This window comes from Ahaetulla prasina, chromosome 1 (assembly GCF_028640845.1).
Source record: "Ahaetulla prasina isolate Xishuangbanna chromosome 1, ASM2864084v1, whole genome shotgun sequence".
Taxonomy (NCBI): domain Eukaryota; kingdom Metazoa; phylum Chordata; class Lepidosauria; order Squamata; family Colubridae; genus Ahaetulla; species Ahaetulla prasina.
Window position 1 is genome coordinate 30,502,284 of NC_080539.1, and position 10,020 is coordinate 30,512,303.

At 44.1% G+C, this 10,020-nt stretch overlaps 1 protein-coding gene across 2 annotated transcripts in view; it reads right to left on the bottom strand.

Moving 5' to 3' along the window:
• Positions 1–2,572, bottom strand: part of KIF3C (kinesin family member 3C) — a 46,726-nt gene extending 44,154 nt beyond the window's left edge. For both annotated transcript variants that reach the window (XM_058164706.1, XM_058164705.1), the window contains exon 1: positions 551–2,572. In XM_058164706.1, coding sequence (XP_058020689.1) covers positions 551–1,963 — 1,413 coding nt within the window. In that variant the 5' untranslated portion in view covers positions 1,964–2,572. The remainder of the gene's footprint in view (positions 1–550) is intronic.
• Positions 2,573–10,020: the final 7,448 nt, after the last annotated feature.

Consider the following 10,020-nt stretch of genomic DNA (forward strand, 5'->3'; position numbering starts at 1 on the left):
CCCTAAACACCAAAGACCCCCTCCTGAGCTTCATCGCTCCACAGTTCAGCCACTCCTCCTTCTTGGCCAGATGGAGCAGCATCTGACAGCCTATGCAAAGGAATCCGACACATGACAGCGCATAAACCTAAGCAAGAGGCCCAGCAGATACCGCAGCCAACAGAAATGCATTACTGCCACAAGGTCCAGTGTGTGCCAGCAGACAAAATATTAGCATGTGGCCTCTGTCTCCCCAGGAAGTCACACCTCTTTTCACTGAGCATCAACCCATATTTACCACCAGTACTGCTGGAATAGGCCTCATAATGAATGGCTGCATGTTGAGTTAAGAATCTAAGAAGTCCATCTGATTAACTAAGTGTTGTTAAAGTGAATTAATCTTTATAGTGAACCTATCAGATGATTTTAGGACAACGTGGGACCTCTTGTTCCACCGGGAAAAGGATGTCCTGCCTCACTGGGTTTTTTTTTTCCCCTGAATGCACAAATGATTGCTTAGCGCTGTGTACCCGAACCAAACTTCAGAAATGGTGGCATGAATGAGGCTTACCTTGTATTTGGTTGCTAGAAGTTCAGTGGCCTCCTGCTCCCTCCTGAGTTCCTCAATCATCTTTTCTTTCTCCTCCAGTAGCTTTTGCTTCTCCTCATTCACCAGGCTGTGGTCATCTTGGATTGCTGCTTTCTCCTCCTCCAACCTCTCCTTTTGCTCCTTCAAGTAATTTTTCATGTTTTTTTCCAACCCTCCATCCTCATTGTCCTCTGGTTCTTCACCTTCAGGGGTTCCCTCCCCATCTATGGTTTTCTTTCTCCGGCTACTCCTCCGCCTTTTCTTGCTCAGCATCCCACGTTTCTCCAACTGGGCCTTCAGGCGGATGATCTCCTCCTGGAACTCTCGCAATAGTGTATCTTTAGGATCTTCGTTGATTCGTGGCTTGTTCTTGATATTTTTGGCCCTATTAGCAAATCGGAGGGTTGACAAGCTCTCATCGTAGCTGTGGGAAGCTGGGCCCAGCGTGGCTACCATGATGGTCTTGGCATTGCCACCCAAAGAGTCCTGCAGAAGGCGGGTGAGCTTGGAATCCCGGTATGGGATATGGGTGCTTTTGCCATCCACCAGGGCTGAAATCACATTGCCCAGAGCGGAGAGGGAGAGGTTGATCTTGGAGGCTTCTTTGGGTCGTTCCCCCTGGGCGCCCATCTTGCTCTGCCTTTCACTCCCAGCCAAGTCCACCAGGTTGAGCTTTCCTACCCGGATGTGATCCTCTCCATCTGGGCCAATCTCACTGCACTCCACCGTGATGACAAAGATGGCGTGTGAGCGGGAGCTGTACTCGTTCATGTTCGTGCTGCCCACCGATCGAGTTTGGTTCCCCAAATTCATGACATGTTCAATTTCTTTGACATTTTTTGTCACAAAGGACGAAAGGTCCTTGATGTAAACACCCGTTTCTGGGTTCTCTTTCAGCTCCATTTTCTTACTCTGGTCTTTTGCCAGGAGATCTCGGATCTCTTCTTGATAGATCTCCAGATAGGAAGCCCTGACCAAATATTGCTGGTTCTGTGAACGGGAGATCTGGGTGAAAATGTGCTCAAAGGAGATGGGGATGACACCCCTCTTCTCAGGGTCAGCCCAGATCCCTTGCATAGTGTAGGTCTTCCCGGTACCCGTCTGACCGTAGGCAAAGATGGTGCCGTTGAATCCTTGCAGGACCGAATCGATCAAGGGCCGGACCGTTTCATCATACAGGTCTGCCTGCTTGGAGGTGGCATCGTACACAGCATCAAAGGTGAAGGTTTTGGCCAGTTCCCCTGGAGAAGCCTTGGGGTTCCGGATAGTCACCTGGCCCAGCTTCACATCCATGTCCAGGATCCTCTCGTAGCCGGTGGCTTCCTCTTTCCTGTTCATGGGGCGGCAACGGACCACCACTTTCAGAGTCTCGCTGACCCGGGGCCTATTAGCCATCGCGAAACCGAGACGGGGTCCCTGCTCCCGGGGTGGGGGGGAGAGGGGGCGGCTTTCCTCGCCCTTCAACTGTCAGGGCTGGGCAGCGGCAGCACCGTTTCTAGTAGGCATGAGGTCCTCCTCTCTCCGCTCCGAGTGGCTGCTGCTGGGTGGCTTCTCCGCTGCGGCAGCGGAGTTAACAGGCTGGCGCGGCTGCGGTTCTCGGGCACCGTCTCTTCGCACAATAGGTAAGAGTTTAAGGCGTGCTCCGTTCACGGCATCCCGCCTCGGACCACGGACCACCCATGCCGGCTCATCCCGCTGTGAAGGAGGGATGGGGGGGGGGAAGGAAGAAGAGAGAGGTAAGGGGAGGAGGAGAAACGGTGCGGTTTAAGCCTTCCCCGCAGGCGGCGGACGGCGTAACCCCCGCTCTGCCCAGCCTCGCTTCCTTCCTAATCTCAATAGCTTCGCAGCGAGTCCCTCGGCAGCTCCAGGCGATCCGAAGGGCTCGCGAGTCGCAGCGCTGGATGCTCATTCATTGCAGCTCAGCAGCGGCAACAGCAGCTGCCGCCCCTCTCACACGTAAGAGGACGAGGGAAGAAAACAGAAGGGAGGGGGAAGCAGCGCCCGGAGGGAGATGCTCCTGCTGCTGCCGCCGCTGCTGCTGCTGCTGCTGATCCGGTGGGAGGGGAGGGAAGGGGGCTGCCGGCGCTTGGCTTGCTGCCGGCTGCTCTGGAACGGAAAAGCCAAACGCGGGAGGGCGGAAGGGGGCTGGGTGATAACAGAAAGCGTCTCCTCATCCTCAGATGCTGCCCACCCCCAGAAGGGGAACCACCAGCAGCTCCTCGGCTACCCCGCCCACTGTTCGCAAAGAATCCTGGGGAACGTAGTCCTGCCTTTGTTGTCTTCTCCTTCTTCACGCACAAGGAGAAGGATGCAACTCTGAGCCGGTTGACTTGTGGAATAGAATAGAATAGAATAGAATAGAATAGAATAGAATAGAATAGAATAGAATTTTTTATTGGCCAAGTGTGATTGGACACACAAGGAATTTGTCTTGGTGCATATGCTCTCAGTGTACATAAAAGAAAAGATACGTTCATCAAGGTACAACATTTACAACACAATTGATGGTCAATATATCAATATAAATCATAAGGATTGCCAGCAACAAGTTATAGTCATACAGTCATAAGTGGAAAGAGATTGGTGATGGGAACTATGAAACGATTAATAGTAGTGCAGATTCAGTAAATAGTCTGACAGTGTTGATGGAATTATTTGTTTAGCAGAGTGATGGCCTTCGGGAAAAACTGTTCTTGTGTCTAGTTGTTCTGGTGTGCAGTGCTCTATAGCGTCGTTTTGAGGGTAGGAGTTGAAACAGTTTATGTCCAGGATGCGAGTGATCTGCAAATATTTTCACGGCCCTCTTCTTGATTCGTGCAGTATACAGGTCCTCAATGGAAGGCAGGTTGGTAGCAATTGTTTTTTCTGCAGTTCTAATTATCCTCTGAAGTCTGTGTCTTTCTTGTTGGGTTGCAGAACCGAACCAGACAGTTATAGAGGTGCAAATGACAGACTCAATAATTCCTCTGTAGAATTGGATCAGCAGCTCCTTGGGCAGTTTGAGCTTACTGAGTTGGCGCAGAAAGAACATTCTTTGTTGTCCTTTTTTAATGATGTTTTTGATATTAGCTGTCCATTTGAGATCTTGCGATATGATAGAACCTAGAAATTTGAAGGTTTCTACTGTTGATACTGTGTTGTCAAGTATTGTGAGAGGTGGAAGTATGGAAGGGTTTCTCCTAAAGTCTACCACCATTTCTACAGTTTTGAGTGTGTTCAGTTCCAGATTGTTTTGGTTGCACCACAAGGCTAGTCATTCAACCTCTCGTCTATATGTGGATTCGTCGTTGTCTCGAATGAGACCAATCACTGTTGTGTCATCTGCGAACTTCAGTAGCTTAACAGATGGATCATTGGAGATGCAATCATTGGTATACAAAGAGAAGAGAAGTGAGGAGAGCACACAGCCTTGGGGGGCCCCTGTGCTAATTGTACAGGTATTTGATGTGATCTTGCTTAGCTTCACCTGCTGCATCCTGTTTGTTAGGAAGGATGTTTGTTAGGAATTATAGGGTGTTTCTTAAAGGGACAGGCGTCTTTCGGCCATTCGGAGCAAAAGAGAGGGAGCCTCCGGATCAAGAGAAAGGCCAATGACAAATAGAATAGAATAGAATAGAATTCAATTCAATTCAATTCAATTCAATTTTTATTGGCCAAGTGTGATTGGACACACAAGGAATTTTGGTTCATATGCTCTCAGTGTACATAAAAGAAAAGATACCTTCATCAATGTACAACACTTAATGATAGTCATAGGATACAAATTTAACACTTAATGATACAATACTTAATGATAGTCATAGGCTACAAATAAGCAATCGGGAAACATATATCATCATCAGGATTGTTCAGACATTTGAATCTTTGAGACCAGCGACCATTTACGGAAACCTTTCCCAACGGAGTGGCTGCTACATCTCCCAGACTGCCCTACATTATATTCCTTGCTAGCCTCTTGTTAGGTCTCACAGTCATTTTATATGTGGTTGTGGTGACTGGGCCAACCCCAAGATTAGACAGGACTAGAAAAAAGCTTTTTTTTTTTTTTAGCCCAGAAAAGAAAAGAAAAAATCCATTTGGAATGTGAAACAGCCTAGCAGAAGGCAAGACAGCTCTCACACAGATGGCACAGCCCAGGAAGTTCTCCTAAGCAACTCTTCTCTAGCCCCAATTCCTTGCCAGATCTGGGCTGCAAAAAAATCTCTGGAAAGAGACAAGTTATTTGCTGTCACCTAGTGGTCATCCAACAGTGAGTCTCCTAAAATAATACACAGCTTTTTCATTTTTTCCATTGGTTCATTAGGGCATTAATTAGTGCACCTTGGGAGAGTTATATTTTGGGCTTTTTTTTTTAATTGTCTGCTTGAGGCATCTAGATATCTTGGATCAGCCCTAAAACTGTAATTAATAATAGAAACATTGAGATATTAATGATACACAGAAATTTGCTATTTTTTTTTCTAAATCTCCACCTCTCATATCAGCAGCTGGCTGTATTTGGTTGAGTCTGGAAGTATGGATCAGGTTTTGCTAGTATTTAAATCAGTATTTAAGCTCCCAGAATTCCCCAGCCAGCATGCTGGGAAAAGGTAACAGCAAATTATTTTGGTATTCCTTCCAAGAAAATGCATTTTGGTATTCCTTCCAAGAAAATGGATTCCTTCCAAGAAACTCCCATATAGTTAGCAGGAGTTGTTCAGTGAACAACTCCTATTATTTTATTTCCGTTTTCTTATTCCTGCAAATTTAATTAGCCTATGTACCCATTTTTTTACAGAGCATTTAGCAGACATATCTGAATAAAAGATATATTTTGGGAGCAAATTGTATGTTTGCACGAATCTCTAAATGAACAGTTCCAACAGAATATAGAGTTAAATACTGTACAAATTAGTTCTATAATATGTATATACATACAAACATACCAGTACATACATATATATATATTATTAGATTCAAAATAAGAAAATGGTGAATATGGTAGATGCAAAAGCTTAGGCAGCCTTTCAGACACTACTTTGTATCACTTCCTTTGGCAGAAAGGAATAATGTATTTTCTTTTATTTTACAGAATGTATTTTTAGTCTTGCTTTTGATATTTTGATATTTTTTCCCATTCTTCTTTGAAGAACCTATCTAACAGTAGTGAAATCCAAATTTTTTTACTACCAGTTCTGTGGGCGTGGCTTGGTGGGTGTGGTATTGCTTGTGGGCATGGTTTGGTGGGCATGGCAGGGGAAGGATACTGCAAAAATCTCTGGAAAGAGACAAGTTATTTGCTGTCACCTAGTGGTCATCCAACAGTGAGTCTCCTAAAATAATACACAGCTTTTTCATTTTTTCCATTGGTTCATTAGGGCATTAATTAGTGCACCTTGGGAGAGTTATATTTTGGGCTTTTTTTTTTAATTGTCTGCTTGAGGCATCTAGATATCTTGGATCAGCCCTAAAACTGTAATTAATAATAGAAACATTGAGATATTAATGATACACAGAAATTTGCTATTTTTTTTTCTAAATCTCCACCTCTCATATCAGCAGCTGGCTGTATTTGGTTGAGTCTGGAAGTATGGATCAGGTTTTGCTAGTATTTAAATCAGTATTTAAGCTCCCAGAATTCCCCAGCCAGCATGCTGGGAAAAGGTAACAGCAAATTATTTTGGTATTCCTTCCAAGAAAATGCATTTTGGTATTCCTTCCAAGAAAATGGATTCCTTCCAAGAAACTCCCATATAGTTAGCAGGAGTTGTTCAGTGAACAACTCCTATTATTTTATTTCCGTTTTCTTATTCCTGCAAATTTAATTAGCCTATGTACCCATTTTTTTACAGAGCATTTAGCAGACATATCTGAATAAAAGATATATTTTGGGAGCAAATTGTATGTTTGCACGAATCTCTAAATGAACAGTTCCAACAGAATATAGAGTTAAATACTGTACAAATTAGTTCTATAATATGTATATACATACAAACATACCAGTACATACATATATATATATTATTAGATTCAAAATAAGAAAATGGTGAATATGGTAGATGCAAAAGCTTAGGCAGCCTTTCAGACACTACTTTGTATCACTTCCTTTGGCAGAAAGGAATAATGTATTTTCTTTTATTTTACAGAATGTATTTTTAGTCTTGCTTTTGATATTTTGATATTTTTTCCCATTCTTCTTTGAAGAACCTATCTAACAGTAGTGAAATCCAAATTTTTTTACTACCAGTTCTGTGGGCGTGGCTTGGTGGGTGTGGTATTGCTTGTGGGCATGGTTTGGTGGGCATGGCAGGGGAAGGATACTGCAAAATCTCCATTCCCACCCCACTCCAGGGGCAGGATATTGCAAAATCCCCATTCCCTCCCCACTCCGGGGCCAGCCAGAGGTGGTATTTGCTGGTTCTCCGAACTACTCAAAATTTCCGCTACCAGTTCTCCAAACTGCTCAAACTTTTCGCTACCAGTTCTCCAGAACCTGTCAGAGCCTGCTGGATTTCACCCCTGCTATCTAGCTTAGGAACAACCCCTGAGCTCCTGACATGCACTACATTTTGAGATCTCCCCAGATCCTGAACAACATTCAATCCTGTTGACTGTGAAGCTGTTCCAAAACATTTATCTGTCCTATAGCCATTTCATGGTTAGTTTGGAAATTTGTTTCAAATACATATAGTCCTTGACTTACAACCACAATTGAACCCAACATTTCTGTTGCTAAGCAAGGGAAGTGAGTTTTGCTCTATCTTACAACCTTTTTGCCACAGTTGTTAAGCAAATCACTGCAATTGTTAAGTGACTCTTGTGGTCATTAAGCAAATCTGGCTTCACTCACTGACTTTGCTTGTGGGAAGCCAGCTGGGAAGGTTACAAGTGGTGAGATCAAATGACCTCAGGACCAGGAGTGAAATGCTCCTGGTTCGGACTGGATCACCTGATCCAGTAGTGATGGCAGCGGGTGGTTCGGAGAACTGGTAGTAAAAATTCCTGCACCCTCCCACCAGCTGAGCTGCATGATCATCAGAGATTTTTTTTTCACTTTTAAAAGCATTTTTTCTTCGGCCGAAAAAATGCTTTTAAAAGTAAAAAAAAAATCTGATGATCGTGCAGCTCAGCTGGGATTGTCAGAGGCTTTTAAAAGCATTTTTTCAACTGAAGAGGTTGTAAAAAAATGCTTTTTTAAAAAAGTTGGCCACGCCCACCCAGTCACATTACCCCACACACACCAAGCCACACCCACAGAACCGGTAGTAACAAATTTTACATTTCACCACTGCCCAGGACAGTGCAACTGTCTTAAATTCATACCAGTTGCCAAGTGCCGGAATATTGATCGTGTGACCATAGGAATGCTGCAACAGTCATAATACGAAAACCAGTCATAAGTGACTTTTTTCAGTGCTGTTGTACTGGTCACTAAATGGTTGTAAGTTGAGGACTATCTGTACTGTAGCAGTTTTGCACAAATATGTAACTTCTTTGCAGCTTTGGTTCTATTTTGCAAACTGAATTACCTGCTCTGCCCATTTACAATGCATTATTAACGATTGCTGATCCAGCCACTATCCAGAAGCAGGTTGACCTTTGCAAGCCAAGGTCCAAGAATAATAAACCTAAGCAAAATCAAAATACAAGCCAGAAAACATTGCAGGTGGGATGCAGAAGATGAGGGAGCTGAATAACCAAATAAAGCCACAGGGTCAATGGCACTGCTTTCTCATTCTACAAAGCTCTGGCAATTTTGCTAAGCACTGTTGTATTTTTCCTCCTGCTGATGTAGCACTTCAGGCAGAGGGCCAACTTGGAGTCCCTTCCGACTCAGTGCTAAAATTGTAAGGAATCATGCAAATTTTGCACCACTTGTTTTTCAATAGTTCCCCATGGTCTGCAGCTGGACTGGTTTGCATCTGGAGAGTATTACATTGCGCAAAGCTGATCCAAATGTTCTCTGCATGTGGGAAACACTGCAAGCCTTCGTCTCCCTAGCTGTACCCTTTTCTTTAGCCTCATCTTTTAAAACTTGTTGATAATATATATTATAAAAGCACCAACAGTCTTACTGACCAAAGATTCATCTATATCAGGGGTGTCAAGCTCGATTTCATTAAGGATCGCATCAGGGTTGTGTTTGACCTTGGGAGGGCCAGGGGCGTGGCCAGGGGCTCATGACTAGCTTGATGTCACTCATGTTGGGGGTGCCTGTGGTGGCCCAAGTGCTTTCCCAGTGAAAACAGGCTCCCAAGCTCCATTTTCACCTGCAACAGCCTCCTGAAACCCTCTGCCAGTGAAAACAAAGCTTCGGAGGGCTGCACCACGACCCTCCCAAGCTCTGTTTTCATCACGGGCTGGTCCTTCACTGTTTCCAGGCAGCTCTACGGGCCAGATCTAAGCACCCCACGGGCTGGATCCAGCTCATGGGCCTTGAGTTTGACAACCCTGATCTATATGGATCTATAGCAGCAGTGAAATCCAGCCGGATCTATCCTGCTCGCGTGAACCGGTAGAGCCGGTGGCGGGAGGCTCTGCCCACCCGCTGGGACGTCATTACGTCCTGCTTTTGACGTTCTGCGCATTTGCACATCTGCAGAAGAGGTGCACATGCTCACATTTCTGAACCGGTAGCGAAGGTAAGTGCATTTCACTGCTGATCTATAGTCTGTTTTCATAATGACCAAGCAAATACTCTGGCAAACCTTTTGACAGAGAATGAAATGGCAGTTCTCTTGCTGTTTGCTTAGCATTCAACAGCATATTGTTTCTTTTAAAAACATGAAAATGCCATTAAGTTTTCATATCTAGTAGCTACTTCTACCACAGATTTACTTAGCTTCCTTTGAAAAAGTAAGATCCTTTGGAGTCCTCATCTTCCTGGATCCATTCATGTAGATTTCCTGACAATAACACTAAAATGGTTACCATTGTCTTCTTCCTGGTTTGTTTCCCCTATATTCCATTCTTGCTTATTTCCTTATGGTTTCTCAATCAAGCACCAGACAGTTCCAACCCTGCTTAGCCTTCTGTGATCTCCCAAGGTCAACTGCAATATAAATCTATTGCTATCACTGAATCTTGTGGCAGTGTTACATTAAATGAGTTATGTGCTATGAAGCCAACTAGCTGCTTTTTTTTTTAATCTTGCCTTTTCTGGAGGATAAAAATAGGCAAGTGGAGATCTTGGAAATAAATCTGGCTCTCCTGGGTTTCCTGTCTAGTGTTTTTCCTAACTGGAGGATTTCTTACTGTTAGGTTGCCAGCTGCTGAAAGGACGCTGGCATTTGAAAGTCCTGCTGGCTCACATGAATACACTGATCCTACCTAAGCAAGGATGAAATCCATTCTAGCATTGTTAGATGAGATCTCAATTTAGTACCAGAAATATATAATGTATTGTACCATCAATCTTTTATTGGAAAAGAATCAGTGTACTGCCAAATTTTAAAATGGAAATCAGGAACTCA